The sequence below is a fragment of the Podarcis cretensis genome (genome assembly GCF_951804945.1).
Source record: "Podarcis cretensis genome assembly, chromosome: 5".
NCBI classification, from domain to species: domain Eukaryota; kingdom Metazoa; phylum Chordata; class Lepidosauria; order Squamata; family Lacertidae; genus Podarcis; species Podarcis cretensis.
This window is the reverse complement of record NC_137174.1, coordinates 87245602-87268713: the sequence shown is the minus strand read 5'-3', so window position 1 is coordinate 87268713 and position 23112 is coordinate 87245602. Positions and strand designations below refer to the sequence as shown.

At 41.8% G+C, this 23112-nt stretch overlaps 1 protein-coding gene across 8 annotated transcripts in view; it reads left to right on the top strand.

The window, feature by feature from the left end:
* TNIK (TRAF2 and NCK interacting kinase) overlaps positions 1-23112 on the top strand; it is a 291721-nt gene that overhangs the window by 238695 nt on the left and 29914 nt on the right. For 5 of the 8 annotated variants that reach the window (XR_013839361.1, XM_079977596.1, XM_079977594.1 and 2 more), the window contains 5 exons: positions 2352-2516; positions 5628-5867; positions 10486-10592; positions 15532-15695; positions 16076-16186. Coding sequence is in view for 7 of the 8 variants with exons in the window: in XM_079977596.1 (XP_079833722.1) it covers positions 2352-2516; positions 5628-5867; positions 10486-10592; positions 15532-15695; positions 16076-16186 (787 nt within the window). In the remaining variant the exon portion in view is untranslated. The remainder of the gene's footprint in view (positions 1-2351; positions 2517-5627; positions 5868-10485; positions 10593-15531; positions 15696-16075; positions 16187-23112) is intronic. The other 3 variants (XM_079977595.1, XM_079977598.1, XM_079977600.1) reach the window with 2 other exon arrangements.

Sequence of the window (23112 nt, the reverse complement as noted above, 5' to 3'; positions counted from 1 at the left end):
ACCTTTCACCAGAAGTTCCCAGATACCTATATTGAAGCAATTGTCTGATCAGCTGGAGCTGGATGGTAGGAGGCAAGACCAGAGCAGCAATTCATACAGAGATTCATTAGGCAGCCTCCTTTTGCAGGCAGATGCTTCAGGCTCATAAAAGCTTGAGTCTTTTAATTCTGTTTCTCTTGGCCCACCAGCAGTTTTCTAGTACACCCTGGCACGCAGTTTGGAAATTTTGGCTCTAAGCTTTCATTTGCCAATGTTACCTTCTGGCTATGCACTCTTACCGCTGCCCTTGCCTTTCCGAAACCAAAAGCAGAGGTCATAGCAGTGACCTGTAAGTTGTCTGTTGGTTTCATTATGCTGCCTATGCTGTACCCTCTCTGTACAGTCTTTGGAATCGCCAAAACCAAAGAGCTCATTCCCTGGGAGGAGCCTGGTATTCTCCGCCTTTGCATGGCCTCCTTTTCAACAACCTGCTCCTGTTTCTGTGGGGCTTGCTCATTTTGCTATGGCCGGAGCCACACTAGGAGATTTCTTGAACACTACGGTTCAGATTTTGCAAATGACCGCAATCCGTGATCACTGCTATTGTAATATGGCATAAAAATGCATTTTCTTGCCTCTGATTTATAATCTCCTGGAGCTGTAGAAATGTCAGCAGTCTGCTTGGGCAGGGTTTGATGGGCTGCTTTCTGGAGGCGAGTTGGAATCTGTATGAAGCCTGTACAGCCATTTTTTTTAAGAATACATGAGTAGAATATAAATTGGTATCACAACATTCCATATATATGTATATATATATCCCAAAAGTCAATTTGGATCAAAACTGCATTCATTTTGGAGTAATTTGATGAAAACTGATTCCATTCATTGTAGGCTCTGGGGAACCTACATGCTATAGCTATTACCTTTCTTTGTGTTCATTGTGAAATGGAAAAAAGGGACTTTCATATTTGGAAAAGCACAAATGTACATGAGATACGTTTTTGTGGTAAGCAAAAATAAGATTGAGGTGAAATGAATAGGGTGCCAGTTTTCAAACATCTAAAAATACTTTCCATAAAGAAAAATGAAAACAGTTGTTTACTAGGACAACTGATGCCCGGGAAAATAGCTTGGAAGTAAGAGCAATTATGCTATTTCTATTAAACATACTTTGCTTGATTGCATATGTGAGATATGATACCATTGCTTGATAAACTTGAAGTAGTAACCTCACATTTCATTAGGCAAAATTTTGGTTTGTTGATCATTTGTAAGCCTTGATTGTGGTGTCCAAGTAATGAGCTGCAAGCCATTCATTACTTATACACCAAAATCCATGTTTACAAATTGTTAAATAAAGTACACAGTATTCTTCACACACCTTCCCTTCCCATCGCATCCACACACCCACAATCTTTACACATTTTCCTCATAGTTGTTAGATGTCTATTCTTTCAGCTTTTTAGTGGGAGATTGGTTTCTTTTTACTGCCTTGTGTCACAGTACAGAGTTAAGAGTACAATGTTGTTTGTCATAAAGAAGCATATTTTAAATTGTAACGGTATACAAGGTGTCGGTTGTCTGTGTTAAAGGAATAATTCCGCTCTGATCAATCGCGATGCCTGTCTTTTGTTTTATACTCAGTTGACTTCTTTTACCATGAGTGAGATGAAATGTGCAAGAATGAGTATGACACTGAACATTAGTCACGGGGGGCAACAGCACGGGAGATCTGTTGCATGCCCAGGCTCTGTACTCCCCCACCTGACCGACTGATGGAGCCTACCTGGTCCATCAGGCCCACCCCCTAGGAGGCCCTGTCTCTAGGCCTGCCTTCCATTGGCATCTTTCCCTCATCCAGCCATTTCATCTTCTGGATTTTAGAACCTCTCGCCTAATCTGTTCTTGTACATTACCATTCTTTCATTTCACATGTCTTCCTTTTTCTCTCCTTCAGCTGATTTCTATTTCATTCAATGGCTTGAGTTTTTGTTTTTGAATTTTGCTTAGCTCTCCCTGCTGATTCCCACCCAGTGCTGCTCATTTAAAAACTACCCTTTTCTCAATTCAGTGGGTTTTTTGAATGCAGCAGGTAGATCTAGACATCTGCAAATACCACTTCACTGTCTGCCCGCTAAGTGAAATGTATTAGCTGACAAAGCACGTTGTAGTGGGTTCTTTTTACTGATATGAAAGTCCTCCGCAGTAGCAAAGAATCTGTGTTCAAACATTAATTGTTGGGATATTGCTGATGTTTTGGAATGGCTGGTTGGAAATTTGAGCTAAGGAAATGGCTGTACAGGCTCCAGGTATATTATAGGCCGTGCATTCAGGTAACTTGAGATCACAGCTCCTTTCCCCGCTTGCTTTAGGTGGAGGAACGTTCCAGGCTCAACCGGCAGAGTTCTCCAGCAATGCCTCACAAGGTGGCCAACAGGATATCAGATCCAAACCTGCCTCCTCGATCAGAGTCCTTTAGTATTAGTGGGGTGCAGCCTGCTCGGACGCCACCCATGCTCAGACCAGTGGATCCACAGGTACAGTGACTCAGTGGAGTCTCATTTTCTTTTTCTGGTCATATGCAAATAAAATATGACACATGGTCCTCATTCAAGGTAATGTCCTGCCTAAATGTGTTTCATCTGCCAAATATGTGTTTCATGCAATCATATTCAATATGCTGCCTGTGGCAACGCTGTGATGACAGTATCACTGCCTTAGTTCAGTTTATTAGGGCAGGCTGAACTAATCTTGTAAATGCAGAGGCATGTTCCAGTCAACACATCCTTTTTCAGCCCCACTTTGGAAAATACTTCCTTTCCCATGGTGAGATGCAATACTAGCATGCATGCATATAGTTTAGAATGCCCAAATTATTTTGAGGGCCAACACACATTGGCCTCGTTTGTGCTTAATGCTTAACCATGACTTAGCCTGAATATGCAAAAGTGCTGCCTCCCAGGGAGCAGATCACAGCTGCTTCCCTCCTACCTGGTCCTTTTAGCCCAGTGCAGCATGGCAGCTAAACCAGTGGTAGGCTTGGTATGTCATGCAAATGTGGGATCATGCTCAAGTGCTCTCCTCCTTAACCATGTTCTGAAGCCAAGAACAAACCAGCATGCTTGTGTGATCCCAGTGAGCTGTAATTTGGCTTCCTTTGATTTACGAACCAGGCCATTGCGTTAACCATTTGGGTTGGGATGGGGGAGGAGCAGACTCTATCTTCCAAGGTTAGGGTGATCACACATACATTCAAACAAGCAGTACATTTATTACCACCTTAAGGAAATATAGGGTAGGATGAGGAGAATGTGAGTGTCAAACCCGCTCCAGATCTTGCCTTGGATGGGACCATTGGTCAAGTAACGAATAAACGCACGTCAGAAAGGCTATTTCAATTGTCTTGCACTATTTTAATAGTCTTACACTGATGTGGGGCAGTAGTTCTGTATATGTGGTCCATGGGGAGGTGCATGATGTATTTGGATAAGATGATTTTATTAATAGAGACTCTACTGCCTATCTGCAAACTGCCTGATGAAAAACAAACAGCCACTGCTGAGCAGTTGTAGGGTAAGCAAGCCATGTATTGTTTATGTTGCTTTCTCCAAACCTCATAGAACTATCAATCAAGGATGTGTTTGCATGTTATATATATTTAGGTGCATACCTAAGTTGCTTCTAATGTACCTTTCCCAATGAATGAGATGTGCGTCTTAGGAAACACTCATCAGAGGGACAAGATCTGCAACGAGTCCCTGTCAAATGTAGCAACTCAGCTTTCAGAGTATGCTAAATTAACAGTAGCCGAATATCTGAACTTGGGAGTAAAGAAGTAGAATATTTGCAAGAATATTTGCATTCTCATGGTTCCATTCATAACCTGATCACCAGTTCCATTCCAGATCATCCCCCTTCCTCCTTTGTTCCGTTGACAACAAACATTGCACTGTTACATTGTCAAAGCAGGTGTCCATCTGGATGGGCACCTGCCTGTCAAACCTACCATGTAAATTTCTCTCAGTTCTCCAAAGAAAAGTACGATACACATGATAAAACATTTTTCCTCATTTTGGAGTTACTGTATCAGGTGGCATCTTCCATGAGAGAAAAGTGAAAGATGGTATATGAAACATTGGTCTGCTCCAGTATGGCAACCTATCTGTCTCATTTGGGACCTTTTCCTCCAACTGTGCTGAAACAAAAAGTACCTGGTAGCGAGCAAAATTTTACCATAATTGCTTCTCTCCCCCACCCCCAGCTTTCTTTTAATTCATGCATGTCATTTAAAACCATCGATCTTAACAATAATTTTGCAGGAGTCAAGTTCCTTTTTTAAAACTGATGGGGAAATGTTGAGGGACCCCCACCCCAGTACTCCAGACCTCTTGCCCTAAATAAACCCCTATGCCTCTGTAAATGTAGTATATTTATGCACATCTTAGAGGAGGCATATAACATGGGTTGGATTAGTAAAGTGGGTAGACGCCATCATATTCAGAAGAGACCACTGAAATGAGTAGAATTTACTGTGTTCGTAGGCTGCAAGTGATACACAAGCTTCGTTCAGTTGATCCATTGCATGGTGGTAGAAATGTAATTCAAAATCATACAGCATTAGCACTATACATTACAACTACTAACAGCAGGCACAAAAATCATTAAGTGGTCCTTCAAGGCTCTCAACAATTTTCAAGTATTCCCTGGGGTGAAAAGGTGTTTGACCTACTGGTCTGCTGTATGCATCACTAAATCTGGATCCATCCTAAAGTATTTCTAAATGCAGAGCCCTCAATCTTCCAGAGAAGCAGATTGTACTTGGTTTAACATAGAGTCTACTTTACTTATGCTTTGGAAGCCAATTCACTACCACAGCATAAAAATACACATTCGTAGCTTGCTCCTTCCTTCCTTCCTTCCTTCCTTCCTTCCTTCTGTCCTCCTCCTTCTCTTCCCTGTTTTTCTTCCTTTCTTTTGGCAACTCAGTGCAACTAAAAAAAGAGGAACACCAGCCTTGCAAATAAGTCTCTATACATGGTTTATAACAATTCTTTATAGATATATACCACATAGTAGTGGCAATGCGATAAAAGCTAACAATTTTTGGCAGCTCATCAGAGCCTGAAACTCCTGAAAACAGCCACTTCTTCTTTGCATTTTTCTTTGAAACATGAAGCTAAAATGTCACACCAAACCAATCACTGCACTGCTGCACCAATACATAACAGCCTGGGGGAAATCAGGTCTCCATTATGTTTTTGGATATGCCTGCAAAAACCTTTTTTTTAAAAAAACAAACCACACAACTCATGTATTTTCTTAAACCATTTCACAAATAACACATGATCATATAGTTAACAATTATATCATAACGATTATATGTAGAGAGGGGTGGAATTAAGGCTACATGAGGAATCTCATATTTGGCATTTCCTGACCTCGTTCTGCTTAATATTGTAAACTTTGAATCTTCTTATTACATTTTTGAATGGAATTCTAAAAAAAAAAAAAGCAAACCAAAATAAATGTGGAACAAAGTTTTTTTTTTAAAAGAAAAATTGCTTTGCAACTATTCATTTTTTAAAAAACACAAAATTACATTTATTTATTTTTTCCTACTGATGGTTTTGTTTTGACTTGGTGCATAGATTCCACATCTGGTCAGTGTGAAATCCCAAGGACCTTCCTTGCCTGCCTCTCAGTCACTGCATGAACAGCCCACAAAGGGAATGGCTGGGTTTCAGGCGGCTCTGACGGTGACCTCTCACCGCACTGAGATGCCAAGGCAGAACTCGGACCCCACCTCCGAAAACCCTCCTCTCCCCCCTCGTGTTGAAAAGTTTGACCGAAGTTCTTGGTTACGACAGGAGGAAGACATTCCGCCAAAGGTAAAAATGAGGTCACTGCTAACTTGCAAGGTTTGGAGTAGAGAGTAGCTCAGTTCCTCTGCAATGGCACCTTAGGCCTTATTTTTCACACTTTATTGGGGGTTCATCAGCACTGGTGCCTCCCACAGTGTGTACAGATCTGGGCAGGCGTGTCCCCTAAATTCTAGAGAGCATGCAACAGGGGCCCTGGTGGGAAGGGAGTGTAGCTTTCTGGCTGAACACATGCTTTGAGTGCAGAAGTTTCTAGGCTCGGTCGTTGGCGTCTCCAGTTAAAAGGGTCAGATATCAGATGCGCAGAAGACCTGTGCCTGAAACATTTGGAACCCACAGTCAGTCAGATCAGGCAGTGCTCTAGCAAATGGGTGGATAATAGCATGACCTGGAGTACGACAGTTTACTGCGTTCCCTGGTAGGCCATATCTCCCTGGTGCAGGTCCACTGCACATTTAGAGAAATCCATCTGCCATGTAAAATGTAAACTGACCCTTACTTATAGATCAGAGTGGGCCTAACATTATCCCTGCCATGGCCTCCATAGCAGCTAAGTGAGCCAGCACGAAAGGTAAAGAATTTGGGTCCCTCCACCCTCCCCCTAGTAATTGCCCCAAACAAGTTCTGTAATCCTGCAAAAAAAGTCTACTTAACCAGCACCTGGGATAGCTCAGTCAGTAAAGCATGAGACTCTCTGGGTTCGAGCCCCACGTTGAGCAAAATATTCCTGCATTGTGGGGGGGTTGTACTAGACAGCCCTTCGTGGTCCCTTCCAACTCTACAATTCTACAGAGACTTTAAAATTTCACAGAGAAGAAGTTGGAGACTAGGCCGATCTACTAGTACATATTAGCCATTGGGTAGACAAAGAGTATTCTGTGATACTCTGCCTAAAATAGGTTGTTATGCAAGAGTCTTCTCGCAACTGTAGAAAGAGTGGAGACCTTTGATGGTGCCACCTCCCCTAGCATTGTTGAAATGGCCCTCAGGGATTATATGACTTGGGCCCTTTTATACAGTGGCACTTTCATTCCAGGGCACAAGCAAACATCATTGAGGTATAATTCCAAGTCTTGGCACTGGTGCAGATTTTATACCCTTGCACCAGACCCCCCAGTATTATGGACTAATTTTGTGAGTTTTGGATGTAGCGCCCCAGGCTATAGCATCAACCAACAAGACAAATGCGAGAATATGCACTGCATCAACAAATTAGAAGTGTTGGCCACTCTTCTCTGGCATGTATGTAAAACACTGTTAAATAATATGGCAAAGGAAGTCCCCAAGTCCTTTCCTGAAATCAGAATAAATCATCGCCTCTCTATCTTGGCTTCTGTTAGAAGCATAAAACTTGCCATACTGGATCAAATCTTTAGGCTTTCTAGGTTGACGTCATGTATCCAGATGTAATCAATACCCGGTGGAGTGTTCTGTAAGGGTTCCAGGAGTTTTATACCTTAATGATGTGATGGCAGTAGCTCTTTAATTAACAGTGCAATCCCATACTTATAAGTCCCATTGAGTTCAGTGAGGCTTTCTCTCAGGTAAGTGGGTATAGGATTGCAGCCTCTTTTCCAATATAGTAATGCACTTACCTTGTTTCTAATCTTCTTTCGGGGTTTTTTTTATGTATTACAATATGGCTGTTAAAAGCTGCTTCTGTGCTGATTCAGCCCTTTGCCTCAGATGATGTGGTTACAAAAAAGAAAAGATCTAGCTAATTCATGTGATGTGGTGACATTGGCTGTAATTTCCCTAAGATGTAAATGCACCAAAGCAACAATTTGCACTGATGATAAGAAAAATTTGTAGACAGCAAGGTGATTTATGATGTCAGCCTATAATGCCTTAGTTAGTAGATTTCAATTTCTGTCTGCGGTTGATTACAAAATTCTTCCCAAATTATTAAAATGTAAATGTTGCATCTCAGTTAGAAAATGGCTTTTAGTATTGCAGCTCCAGCCCTCTGGAATGACCTAGCAGCCAGAATTATATTTAAGAAGGCTTAAATGTGACTTTGTCATTTGCGCAATATTAATTGTGCATCTGTACAAATGGTTTTAATTGTTTTTAGAATTTGTATTATTTTTATTTACCATATTTTTATTCTGTTGCACACACGTTGATGGTCTCAGACTGTGAAGCAGTTTATAACTTCATTAAATTAATGAATCAATCAATGGCTTGGGGGCCTGGGTACTTAAAACAATTGCCATCCCTGTGCCGACTTACCTGACCTTAAGCTTGGCAGGGGAGGCCCTGCTGGTGGCTCTGCTGTCAGTGGGGACTGTCAACCACAGCAGCACTTTCTCCATAGTGTCACCCTGGCCATGGAATTCCCTTACCTGGTATAGTGAAAACATTTTTGTTCACCCAGGCATTTGGGACTTGAAGAGCGGTCATAGCTTTTTAGCAGCGGTTGTTGTATATGTGAATCTGGAACACATGGCTGTTCCTACACAGAAGTGCTTTGCATCAGGTAGTTTGATTGTATTTGAAGCAGTGGTACATGTGACGAGGCAATTTCTGTGAACTCGGAGGTGAGCTGACCATAAAACAATACTGTCGTCATTCCTCATGGAGTCCAGTTCAGATGTATTTCTTGTTTGAGCTGCAATACATAGTTCAAGAGAGAGAAATTGAATGTATTAAAAAAAAAAAAATTGCCATGCAACAGTATGCAATTAATACAGTCAACTCCGGGGTCTAAAAAAATGGTTTTTTGCCAAGGGCAGTGCTAAAGTCACCACTTTCTGGTTGACTTGGAAAAGCTCGGTGCTTTGCATGCAGAAGGTCGTGGGTAAATCTCTGAACTAAATGAACTTGAAGCAGTGGGGCAGCATTTAATGGGCATTGAAATTTCTTCCATGTAAAACTGTGGATGGTTTATATTAACAGAAAAGCGAGAAGAACAAGAATTTCTCTCAGACTGTTTTTCCTTAAGACAATTAAATAATTTTCAAGGTGTTGCCAATAGTTGAACATGCACCAGTAGGGGGCAGCGCTTGCGAGCGCAAGAAGGCAAGTTATCTGTTTTTCAATTCCTCCTTGACAGCATGCGTAACAGGCTCGGAAATCATCTGGACTATGCTCCAATCTCAGGTATTTAACTTACCTAGGAGCATACCTGAATTGAATTTTATTTTCACTCCCAGAAGTCAGCGACGTATATGGGCTGCCATGCAGGATCTGGGTTTCTGAGAATCTCTGCTTTCATTCATTTGGATGGATGCTAGAAATTGTGGAAGGGCAGACAATAATATTGCCCCACTCATCACCATGGCTCCTTACACGCTGAGGAATGCTGGGTTGAATTTTTGTCAGGTTCAATTCTTCACCCGCAAGCTCCCACATAAAGGCCAACGGGCATACACAAAAGGAAACAATTTTGTGCTGCCTGAAGTACGGTATACTCCCACCTTCCCTCTAGACAAGTGCTTTGCCAAAGGAGATGGAGGCATGCCACAAGTTGCAATGTGGCTTCCCCCCAAAAAAGAAACCTGGGTATTATAGTTCTCTGGCGTCTCCAGATAGTGCCAGTCATTGCAGACAGTACTAAGCTAGATAAACAAATGGTCTGACTCCTTCCTATTTTTTCCTATTCTTTGGGGGGGGGTGATGATGATGATTTATTCAACATATACACCACCCTATACCCAGAGGAGGGACGCGGGTGGCGCTGTGGGTTAAACCACAGAGCCTAGGACTTGCCGATCAGAAGGTTGGCGCTTCGAATCCGTGTGACGGGGTGAGCTCCCATTGCTCAGTCCCTGCTCCTGCCAACCTAGCAGTTCGAAAGCATGTCAAAGTGCAAGTAGATAAATAGGTACTGCTCCGGTGGGAAGGTAAACGGTGTTTCCATGCGCTGCTCTGGTTCGCCAGAAGCGGCTTAGTCATGCTGGCCACATGACCTGGAAGCTGTACGCCGGCTCCCTCGGCCAATAAAGCGAGATGAGCGCCGCAACCCCAGGGTCAGTTGCGACTGGACCTAATGGTCAGGGGTCCCTTTACCTTTATACCCAGAGGTAGTCCCAGGGTGGTTCACAACAAGACCACAACATATAAAATCAAACCAAAAGCAATAACCCAATAAACCCCTCCCCCCAAAATGCCTGTAGTACAGATACACGCATGTGCACATCTCTGTTCATAGCTGCTGTGTGTGTGTGTGTGTGTGTGTGTGTGTGTGCATGCAAAGCAGCAACAAACACGTTTTGCAAAGGGGTGCTGTTCCACTTCCCAATACTGCTCCACTTGACTTCTGCAACAGGTAAGGCCAATCTAGATACCCCTAATCTAGGCTTCCATTCTAATGTGTAAATAGCTAACGTAACCATGTGCAGAAGAAAGAAAGTCAGCGTTTACTGCCACAGGGAATGAACTGTCCTCAACTCAATTAAATTATCTCCCATATTTAAGCTTTTGAAAGTGCTGTGTGTGGTTTGTAATTGCTTTATTTAAAAATATTTTCTATTTTTCGGTGAGGATTTTTTTTAAAAAAAACAACAACCCTTCATGCTTGCAGACTTTACCAAAGCTCTGGTCTTTCCCAGTTTGCTGGTGTGAACCGTGGGCCTGATTGTAAGAGCAAAGCCTCAATAGCTTTTATGTTTTTGTCATCTTATAGGTGCCTCAGCGAACTACTTCCATCTCACCTGCATTAGCTCGGAAGAACTCTCCAGGGAATGGGAATGCACTAGGACCTCGACTAGGATCACAGCCAATAAGGGCAAGGTAATGCCAACCAGGAAGGAAAACCTCCTCACCTCCCAAGTTTACTGAATTATGTACAGTGGTACCTCGGGTTACATACGCTTCAGGTTACATACGCTTCAGGTTACAGACTCCGCTAGCCCAGAAATAGTATCTTGGGTTAAGAACTTCGCTTCAGGATGAGAACAGAAACCGTGCTCCGGTGGCACGGCAGCAGCAGGAGGCCCCATTAGCTAAAGAGGTGCTTCAGGTTAAGAACAGTTTCAGGTTAAGAATGGACCTCCAGAACGAATTAAGTACTTAACCCGAGGTACCACTGTATAGCATAACGGAGGCATGTCTGAAATTTTGTATTTATAAGTACCACCTTTTCTATCCATACCCCCATACACAAAGAGAGAATGAAGGGAACAATAGTCTTGTCCCCACATTTACCCCTTAGGTGCTTTTTCTTTCCACTGTCTTCTCATTTCTGTGCTATTACCTCAAATAAACGAGTTATCTCAAACTGTTGTTGAGAGGTAAGCACCTTTCCCCAGCAACTGTAATGATAAAGTAGAAACTGGGGGGATGGCTGAAGAATGTAAGGACAAGGTACTAGCTAACACAAAGTCTTAATTAATGCTATAGTTGCTGGTTCAGCCTGTGTCTCCTCTACTGATTGATTGATTTACAATTCTATTATTGTCCTTCATCCAAACATCACAGGATGGTTTACAATATAAAAACACACAACAATGCAGACCATAACATCAAACAAAAACAATCGCCCTCACACACAAAGTTTAAAAGGCCATTGATTGTTTAATTAGCCAAAGGCCTGGGAGAAGAGGAATGTTTTTGCCTGGTGCCTAAAGACATGTAATGAAGGTGCCAGGAGAGCCTCCCAAGGAAGAGCATTTCATAAAAGTGGAGCCACCGCAGAAAAGGCTCATTCTCGTGTTTCCTCCCTCTGGATTTCTCACAGAGAAGGCACATGAAGAAGGGCCTAAGAGGATGTTCGTGGGTCAGGGGCAGTTCATATGGGGAGAGGCAGTCCCTGAAGTATTGAGTTCTTGAGCCGTTTAAGGGTTTATAGGTCAAAAGCAGCACTTTGAATTGGGCCCAGAAACTAATTGGCAGCCAGTGCAGTCTAGCCAGAATTGGCGATATATGCAAAATATACACAAACTGTGTTGCTCCAGAGAGCTACCTAAACGCTGAATTCTGCACCAGCTGAACTTTCTAAACCAGAGGCAGCCCCATGTATAACGAACGTGATCTAACCTAGATGTTACAATAGCATAGACAAAAGAAGTTAGGCTGTTCCAGCCCAGATAGGGACGTTTGGACTAGCAGCAAATCAAAATGAGTATCAGCACAGTCTCCTGCAATTCAGTGCCTCTGACAGTTGTAAAATAGTCCACCTGGAAGTGCCTGTAGGCTTGCAGCTATCTCAAGATAAACCCAGCAGTTACCTCTTGGTGCAGCTGCCAAGGCGTGAAATGTAATGTGTGCAGAAGCACTGTTTCTCTTCAGGAGGGAGCCAGAACAAGAGTTATTGTATAGCTGGCAAATGAAGTGTCGAATATCAGCCTGCCTGCAGCTTGAAATAAGCTAAGATATAAAACCACTAACATCAGGGAATAGGAGTCCAGCAGGTATCATCCACTGTCGTATTTGCAGCTGCTAAAGAAGAAATGTTTTGGAATGAAAGAATTAACCTGCAGCTAGCTGGTTTACTTAATTTTTTGTTGTGTTTTCAGTACTGTAAATGAAAGTCATTTTGGATTATGCCATCTGTCTTCCCTGTCCCCAAGCAATCTGCGTAATTGTGGGAGACGTGTACATATGAAATGGTTTGTGCCATAATATAAGTAAATCAAATGGTTATCAGTGATGTATGCTTTATTATGATGTGCCGTTTGCTAATCCTCTCTTGCATGACACAGGAAGGTCATGTCTGTGTTGCTGTTATGCTTATTTAACATATGCATCCCCCCAACAAGAATCTTCAAGGATTTCTTAGCAATATTCTCAGCAACTTCACAAAGCAATAATTCCCAGAATGCCTTGCTAGAAGTCATAGTGGTTAACCAGCAGAGATTTGTAGGCCTGATTCAGATGAAACAGAAACTGTAGTTTCCTACCCTTGTGAGCCAAGCTGCAACATGCCTCAGGCTTGTTTCCTCCCTTCTCTTCCTTATTCACACCTGCAAAGAGGAGATCAAAAGCTTCCCTGTGCTATATGATGTGTTTCAACTGTATTTAGTGGACAAATCATGATCCAAGTTTCGATCCAACAGGGAACTGCAATGATTTAAAATAGGAAGAGAAAGCTTCTAATCTCTTCCTTATGGGTGTGAAGAAAGAAAGACCCTAGGAGATCGAGGTTTGCCATGTTTCATTCATATAGTGGGAAACTCTATTTCCCCGTTATGTCTGAACTGAGCAGGAGGTTTTCTCGAGTTAGGAAGATGTCAGGTTTGCTTATCACCTGTGACCAAGGGTGCCAGCTCCTGGGGGACGAGGCACTGTGCCCCCCAATCTTTTTTTTAAGGTTCCAGGCCCCCTCAATGTTCAGAAGGCCCCCTGCACAACGTCTGGACATCTGCCTCTGAGATTCCAAGGTTTAGCATAAGGAGTGCCAAGGATTTTGTGTACAAAACCAGGTCAAAAAAGTAGCAATGTATGAAAATACTCCTGAATGAGGACAAAGGAGACATCCATGTATGAGTTAGAGAAGGGGGGGGGGGTACGTACACCACTTGATGGTTAAAAAAACCGAAACCCTCTAAAAGTGGTTCATAACAATATTAGAAAATGACATTAAGTTTATTTTTTAAAACATTAAAATCCACACTAGCTAAAAAGAAATAAAACACATGTAGCTTCTCTATGTCTGAATAGGCTTGCCTAAACAAAAATGATACCGTGGCACCAATTTTCTACTCACTTCACTTCACGAAACGCTTCCTAAAAGACACATGAAGAGTGACGCCCAATCCTTCTCCTCTCTTTTTTTTTTTTTTATAATAATTTTTATTAATTTTCCACACAGATAATAAACAGCAATATAACACGGTATAACTTCATACTCATCGGTTCATAACCTTTTTTCTTTGACTTCCCCATACCTCCCCATCCCTGCATCCTTGTTTAATAATTCTTTAGCAACCCTTAAGTCCATTGTCTTAATTCCTTTTCGTAAATATTTCTTAAGTTTTTTTTTGTTTACTGCTGCAATTCTTTACTTCTTACCCCCTGACATCTTAACATTCCTCAATTTTACAATTATTTTTAAGATATATTTTGAAATTCTTCCAGTCCTCTTCCACTGTCTCTTTCCCCTGGTCCCGGATTCTGCCCGTCATCTCGGCCAGTCCCATAAAATCAATCACCTTTGTTTGCCATTCTTCCAGAGTAGGTAATTCTTGCGTCTTCCAATACTTTGCCAGTAGAATTCTTGCTGCTGTAGTGGCATACATAAAGAAAGTCCTATCCTTTCTTAACACCACTTGGCCCACCATACCCAAAAGGAAAGCCTCTGGTTTCTTAGGAAAAGTCCACTTAAGGACCTTCTTAATTTCATTATAGATCATTTCCCAGAAAGCTTTAACCTTTGGGCAGGTCCACCAAAGGTGGTAGAAAGTGCCTTCAGTCTCATTACATTTCCAACACTTATTATTAGGCAAATGATAAATCTTTGCTAGTTTGACTGGGGTCATGTACCACCGGTAGATCATTTTCATAATATTTTCTTTTAAAGCATTACATGCAGTAAATTTAATACCGGTGGTCCATAATTGTTCCCAGTCAGCAAACATGATATCATGACCTATATCTTGTGCCCATTTGATCATAGCTGATTTCACCATTTCATCCTGTGTATTCCATTTTAACAGCAAGTTATACATTCTTGATAAATTCTTAGTATTGGGTTCCAACAATTCTGTTTCTAATTTTGACTTCTCTTTCTGAAATCCTATTTTCCTGTCCTGTTTAAACGTCTCATTTATCTGATAGTAATGCAACCAATCTCGAACCTTAGGTTTTAGTTTCTCATAACTCTGAAGTTTCACCCTTTCACCATCGTATTCTATGATCTCATGATATTTTGGCCATTTAGAATCCATATTAAGCTTTTTTACTTCCCTAGCTTCCATTGGTGACACCCACCTAGGGGTTTTACTTTCCAACAAATCTTTGTATCTAATCCAAACGTTGTACAATGCTTTCCTTACAATATGGTTTTTAAAACTTTTATACACCTTTACCTTGTCATACCATAAATATGCATGCCAACCAAAACTATTGTCATACCCTTCCAGATCCAAAATGTCAGTATTCTCAAGAAGTAGCCAGTGTTTCAACCAGCAGAAAGCTGCTGATTCATAATAAAGTCTTAAGTCCGGCAGGGCAAACCCCCCTCTATCCTTTGCATCAGTTAAAATCTTAAATTTAATTCTGGGCTTTTTGCCCTGCCAGACAAATTTTGATATGTCTTTCTGCCACTTCTTGAAACAGTCCATCTTGTCCACAATCTGCAACGTCTGGAATAAAAACAGCATTCTAGGCAATACATTCATCTTAATAGTAGCGATTCGGCCTAACAAGGAAAGTTTCAGCCTTGACCATATTTCCAGATCCTTTTTAACTTCTGACCAACATTTTTCATAATTATCCTTAAATAAGTTCACATTCTTGGATGTTAAGTTTACCCCCAGGTATTTTACCCTTTTTGTAATTTCCAAACCTGTTTCATTCTGAAAACTCTCTCTTTCTTCCATTGTTAAATTTTTTTCCAACACTTTCGTTTTTTGTCTATTCAATTTAAAACCTGCTACTCGACCAAATGTTTCAATTAGTTCTAATACTCTTTTAGTACTAGTGTCTGGCTGTTGCAAAGTCAATACTAGGTCATCTGCAAATGCTCTTAATTTATAATGTCTAACTCCGACCCAATCCTTCTCCTCTCTAGTAACCCTGACCTACGGAGAACAGAGCCTATAATAGAAAACCCCTTACAGAGGACAAGCAGCGGCAGCTCTTCCAGCTCAAGCACCCCCAGCTCACAGCCCAGTTCCCAAGCAGGCTCCCAACCTGGATCCCAAGCTGGTTCTAGTGAACGTAACAGAGTCAGAGGTAAGACATGTCTTCCTTCCTTCCTTCCTTCCTTCCTTCCTTCCTTCCTTCCTTCCTTCCTTTTGCATTCTGCCATGTCCAACTCTCTACCCATCGGACTAGCATCTTGTGAAACGAAACAAACATTGTAAAACAACACAAAACCATCTTTCCGTCTCAACTGTGAACATCTCTGTCCCTAGCACTGGCATAGACCTGCTTTGAAAGTCTCAAGATTTGCATGGTGCAGGTTCAGTTTCTCCCGAGAGAGCTTTTCAGTGGATCCTGAAGCAAATAGAGAAGGAATCAGCTACCTGGAAGTAAAGCTGTTCTCATTGGTGACAGGTATGGGGGTAGGAAGGCCTTTAATCCATTTTGTGCCTGCTTTGCTCTTTGCCTAGGAAATGCCAAGCCCGAAGTTTCGCCCATCCTCCCACACGAGCCAGCTAAGATAAAACAGGAAGACAGCAAGGACATGACGCGACCAAGCCGACCTGCTGTGAGTTTTAAATGTGCTTTGTGATAGACTTTTGCCAGTGGAAGTGGAGTTTTTCCTTCAGGCCACAGTCTTTTGAGAGCAAGTCAAAAAAGAGTCAAATGCCGCTGCTCATCTCCCCACTGACCCCAGTTCAGTTTTGAGTGTAAGAAGAGACTGTAGAAGACAGGACTATTTAGAGAAAGGGTGGTTTGAGTTTTCTCCAGTTCAGTAAAAACCTTCAGCATAGGAATAACTGAAAACATGGTGCATATCAGTGGCTGGGGCTATTTGTATGAAGTCATACTTCTTAGTGGAGTTAATACCTTTGAAGGACGTTTTAGTCTCAAGGTTAATGATAGAGAAGACATGGCATGGTGCAGTCTGCAAGCATGTGTTAATGGTTCCTGTGTTTGTCAAGAGCCAGACTGATTTAGTATTTAGAAGACCAAGGAAGGTGCATGATGCTGTTAAAAGGTCATTGGTTTTAAAGAAGGAAAGCCAGAAACCCAGACAGGTCATTACTGGGGTCACCTGTGCAAAATGATGCTACCCACCTCAGAGAGGGCAAGATAAAAAGATGTATTCTCGGGAACGGAGAAGCAGAGAGTTGAAGCTGCTCACATTCAAGGATCTAAACTTTAGGCAAGGTAGCGATGGGGTTGTTTCAGGTGCAAAAGGGGCAGAAACACATAGTGGCAGGAAATCCCAGGCCTTTCTTCCACATCAGCCAGGCAAGATAGTTAAATCAGTATCCCAATTTCTGACCAATGGCAGGCAAGGGGAAGTGTCACAAGGATGTTTTCCTTCAAAGTCCACCTAGCTGCTTCAAATGCCCTAAGAATGCAGGCCCTAGCTTGGTAGTGTCTAGTTACAATAATTTTTATTGCAAACTTCACAAAAGCACACAGCAAACCCATCCAGAGTGCTTGCCCCTGGTTTAGTTTTGTGTTTGACTATTTGTATTTCTGTACTGGCAGAGGGCATGGGAGGAATTTCCATTTAGCCTCTTATGAACGTGTATCTGCTGATTTGTTGATGTGTGTTTTTTCCCTTTCACACTTCACAGCACGGAGCTAACAATTTTGATTTTATTTCTAACCTGCTTGCCTTTCCTCTGGCATTTTCCTGTCCTGATCTGTTTCCTCTGATGCTGATTAATCTTCCCTTACTCCCAGAGCTATAAGAAAGCAATAGATGAGGTTAGTGATATCTTTTCTTAGTTGGTCATGCCTTTGCAGGGGTGACTAGTTAGAGCTTAACATCAAACCATATTTTCTTGGTTGCTGACATTCAAAAAGGTGATACTGCAATCATGATTCCAGATGAAAGATTTTATATAGAAATAGAAAGCTGCTCAGGAAAAAGAAGGGTGGGGTGTAGCCTAGGTGTAAAACTTCTGTTTTACTTTGGGTTTGGCTCCATGAAATCCTTTTCTCACCAGAAAAGTAACTCTGCATCTGTGCAAACCACTATTCATGTGTGCAATCAAAGAAAAAGGGATCTGTGCCCCAGATGTTCAGGATGCAATCTCAACATTTTAAGTTGGTACAGCTTAAAATATTGGACCCTGGCACACCCCGAGTAACTCAGTGTTACATAGTGAGGTGTGTGACACCACTATGGCAGCCCCTTTTGAAAATGAGGATGGAGCCGTGGAATAGATGTACTTTTCCTGCTCTGGGTTCCCCCTCCCCCTCACTCGCTTTCCCCTTCGGATTGCAAATACTGTATGTGTGTTCCCACAAATTTTGATCCAACAATGCAGGGTGAGTAGTTTTCATATAAATTTGAAATATTTCTTCATGACTGTAACCATTAGTTAGTTTTATTAATGTGTTATTCTGGGCCAGATTCTTAATGGTAATTAACTATAATGAACTCTGGCAATTTACCCAACTTTGGTTTCATCCATTAGTACCAAGCAGTGTAGTTGTAAAATGAAGTTTCAAGTCATGTGGTGCACACACACACACTCCAGGAACAGGTGCCGCTGAAAAATATCTACTCATATCTACTCATTAGGTCCATCCTAGCAGTGCATGCTGAAATGAGGGGAACTTCTACTGCCATCTGTCCTTGGAAAGTCACCTATGTTCTGGTGGTCCTAATTTTGAAAATCACACAATACGGATTTTACACACTGATGTTGTTGCTGTCTGATACCAGGAAGGAGCATTCCTCAGTACCAGGGAAAATATACCAAGAGACCACACTCACTCTCATTTCACAGAAATCGCTTAGAAGGTACCTGCCTGTTTAGCCCCATAACTTTCTTTCTAGGAGGGCTAGAGACTTTCTTCAAAATAGATAAAGAAAGCTCAGGATCTGGAGCGCCTGCCCAGGAGCACCAGTGAAAAGTCTTCCTAAACATCATTGCACCTGGGGGCATTGGGTTGGAAAGCCCTGCCTTACACTGTAGATAATTCTAGTTATTTTCATGTACCTCTGGAAGTCTAGAAGCCAGTGAAATTAGGCATTTTTCACTTTGAGTCTCTTTCTTTCTTTCCTTCTTTCTCTCTCTCTCTCTCTCTCTCTGATAATTTTTGAGCAGTTGTAGCGAAGCCATTCTTTCTATAGCTGAACCATAATAGCTTGAAAACACCTAAGCCCATTTTCTAGTCTTAGTTTTGGAGTTAGGGGTGTTGAGGAGATAAATGTTTTAAAAGCAGTACAATGCACTGCTTCAGGTAATTGGAAATGATCCAGCTGAAATGAATGAGTCACTAATTATTGAACTATATATTATAAATGTGTTCTTGCTGCCTGAATCTTAATTAGGCCTCCTTTTCATCTTCGGAACAAAAAACTGAAAACAATTAAAACCAAAGAAATTGATCTGGCAGTAATGAAAATATTTGCTTCGATTTGGCCAGGTTTTAATCACAGAGTTCGTTGGCAGTGGAAACAAGCTCTCAAAATCCCGCATTCTCTACTCTTTAAAATGGAATGGGGGGGGGGGGTACTCGAAGCTTTTCATTTGGAGTGTAGAAGCAAAATCTATTAGACACTTATCTGTGATTACAGTCTTTGAACAACTGTCAGTCAGCAGTGTTTGGATTAGATCGGGGATAGTTTGTTCATTCAGTCTTTTCCCAATAGTTTTTTAGTAGTAAATATCTTATTCCCCATTTGTCACAACAAATAATAAATAATTTCTCTTAATTAAAAAATATTAATAGTTTAGAATGGCAAAGCAACAACTGAGGGAGCCTGATGGAAACATTTCACTGGCATTCTTGCTACTCAGGGATACAAAAAAAAAAAAAAAAAAGCCACTTTGAATAACATGCTAATGTCTACAGTGACACTGATTCAGCCACATTCATGTCACTCATGTTTGGTTGAAGATGACATGTAAGCATACAGTACAGCATTACAATACTGTTAACTTGATAGGGTTCATTGAACATCAGGCCTCGTATCCTCACCATACAAATAGTATGAAGGCCATTTCTCTTGTTGCAGTCGCTAGATGTGGAAATTGTCCCACGATACACCGTCATTCTTTAGACCCAGAACAGTCTCAAGAGTTTCTGATTCAGCAGGCACCTCTCAGCATCACAAACTCTCCTCCATGAAGAACCCCCCATTGCTTGGCAGCTGTTTTCTCCCATTTCCCCCAAACATCAGAATTGTTTCTGGCTTCTGTTGTGGCAGATACCTGGAGCAGTTCAGAAGCAGCATTTTGGGGATGCTACAGAGACAGATTCTGAAAGAGATAACTGATTTCAGCTAGGTGTTAGCCTGGCATGCATTATTCTGAGATGCTATGCACAACCCACAACAATTTAAAGGACTTCTTAAAGAGTAAATAAATAGGTACCGCTGCAGTGGGAAGGTAAATTGTGTTTCTGTGTGCTCTGGCACTCATCACAGTGTCCTGTTGCACCAGAAGTGGTTTAGTCATGCTCGCCACATGACCCAGAAAAGCTGTCTGCGGACAAACACCGGCTCCCTTGGCCTGAAAGCAGAGATGAGCACCACACCCCATAGTCAAATACGACTGGACTTAACTGTCCAGGGGTCCTTTACCTTACCTTTACCTTTAATCTAGTTCATGCACCTATTTTGGATACAAGGGTAGTGACTCATGGAAATTCTCCCTTGAAATTACACCATCTGACTTAAGCATGTTTCCAATCCACCAGAGAGGTTTTTCTCCCTGATTGTGCAGATCCCAAACCTTGGAAACTGTGTGTCAGCCGTGTTGATTATCTCTCTCTCCCGTACCCTTTGCCCTTGAAAATCCCTGTTCCTTCTTACAGAATACTTGAGTGTCAAGGTGGCTGGCACCGGGGAGATGATTGTATAAAAACTCTGTGCAATATGATGCCTCCTCTTCTGCAAGACATGCTTCCTGTGCTTCAGATTTAATTGTTTAGGCACACCAAGCTAACAATGTAGGGGGTTCCTTTGTAAGTAAGACATGTGCCACATCTCTGCACTGACACAGTAAATCATGGGGCTTATCCACCTTTACCTTTCCTCCACTCTTTCCATGCTTTACAGCTCCATGTCTAAGCACCTTTTTCTTTTTCTTTTTGCTCCAAGCTTTTCTCATGAAAACTCACTCTTTAAAGCTCAATCCGAGCAAACAGCAATCCATGGACAACCTGAATTGTTTGCTCCAACTGAGTGCTAAAGAGCAGGTTTTTGCAAGGAAAGCAACCAGGGGGGGCGGGGGATGTGCTCGGTCATGTAGTTTCAAAGCTCAGACCTGTGCCAGAAAGAGCGGGGCAGAAGGTAAGTTTGGATAAGCCCATGGTCTTGTTCTGCAGAACAAAATAAACATGCCTTTAAAGAAATGTGTAAACTGGCTTATCAGCTGTGATGAGATTATACTGCTGATAGACCTTAATTAAACACCACTTTAGGATGACTGTAATGATGATAACATGTTTGATTTAATCTGTGCAGAATTAAAAATATATTGACCTGCTTTTCCCTTCGATTTCACTGTTGCTTCGAGTTTGACAGTCTACCCAGGCTTTCCATTGCCTGCAAAGTACACCTCTTCCTGTGGAATATTGACTTAGGGCTACAGGCTTTAATAAGTAAACGCATCAATTGAAACTTTCGTTGATTCATCTGCACAAAGTGATTTTAATTGGTTAGGGTTTCAGATGAAGGATGTATCTTGTCATTCTTTGAGTTTCTTTGCTTTCAAGGAGATGCCGTATAATTTGTAAGGATTGTTACCTGTAACAAGCCAGGGGCTGATTTTGTTGTACTGAACTTTAGGTTATCTTAACCTTCCTCTAGCAACTCATAAAGTTTCCTACATGTTAAGTTTCTGGCTGTATGTTAAGTTCAACTGATCAAAGTATTTTCCATAGCTTTTACCGAAAGTAGAGTGACGTGCGCCCTGAACTAAATTGAAAGATGCCATCAACTTTGACGTTCTGCAAATAGAGACAAAGATGCTCTTTCCCTGCGCCTTTATGGCACATGTACTATATGCCTGTCATTTACAAAGTGGCCATTGAGTCCTGAGTAAAGCCAGTTGGGCTGCATTGGAACGGGATATTTTAGGGCTTTTCCACACTAATCTTTTGCCCCACTCTTTCCAGGCACACGTCCACGTTTTAAACTCACTCTTTAGTACTCAGTCGGAGCAAACATGAATTCAGGTTTTCTGTGCATTGCTGTTTGCTCTGATTGAGCTTTAAAGAGCAGGTTTTCATGAGGAAAGCTCTGGAGCTAAAGGGGGGGGCACTTGGACACAGAGGTTTAAAGTGCAGGCCATGCCTGGAAAGAGCAGAGGAAAGGTAAGTTAGTCTTGCCTCAGTTTCACTTCTTATGATGGAAGCAATGCTTTAAAAAAAAGATGAAGGAAGGAAGGCATGTACTGCATGTTTCAGGGCTCATATCCCCTTAATCAGAGGTAAAATTGGGGAAATTGGGACATATGACAAAGAGAGAATATGGCCATAAGACCAAAAACAGCAAAAAAAAATATGTGGAAATAGCCTTTTTTTTCAATGAGTTTTTTTCTCCCTAACCCTTGTATCTCTGACCAAATGCGCTGATGGCTCCCTCGGTCACTAATATAGGGAGAAATGGTAAGACTAACGACTGCAGTTGCTTTGTTCATAATGTGCATGCCTAATGCAATAAACTCTTCTAACCCATTCTAATTGGAGCTCTCATGCTTTTTATTTTTTGCCCCTACTGCTTCCCCCTGCATTGCTATAAAAGCATGTAAGATTACAAGAAGTCTCCTTCTTCTATATGGTGCTTGCAGTGCCCTTTGTCTTGAGATAATACTGTCAAAGGTTTTGTCAGTGTCATAGTAAACTGAAAGCTCTTTGTGTTTGTTTTTTAAGTTTCTTGGTTGTTCCCCTGCCGCCACCCGTAACTTTCCAAATGTGGTATTTCCACATTTACTGTGGCTACTATGTGTGTGTGTTTGTGCAGGGTATGTGTCAATTTGTGCGGGTCTTAACGAGTTCGTCCATGCTCTCTATCTCCTGGAGCTGAGGAGGTCTTTTGTGGCATTGTTTCACTCAAGTCCCGTGCATAAATCACGTTATACATCAATCTTGTTTGACCTGTCTCTACATCTCTGTCAGCAATAACTCAAAGTACTTTGCTATAGGCAAACAGCAGGAGTGGAGGCCTTGTATTTACCGCAGCCCCCCCCCCCTTTAACTCTAAAATTTTCTCACAATCTTACAGTCACATCCACAACAAACCTTTAAAAGCACATGCCTTCTCCCAAAGTATCCTGGGAACTGTAGTCTAAGGGTGATGGGAATTAGCTCTGTGAGGGAAAACTGCAGTTCCCAGGATGCTTTGGAAGAAACCATGTGTTTGAAAAATATGGCATAGATATGATGCCAATCTATAAAAAGATATACTTAGTGAGCTCTCTTTCCCCAGTGGAACGTCACCTCTTCACTGCCATTGTCACCAGTTCCTCCTGAGAGCCAGTGTGGTGTAGTGGTTAAGAGCGGTAGA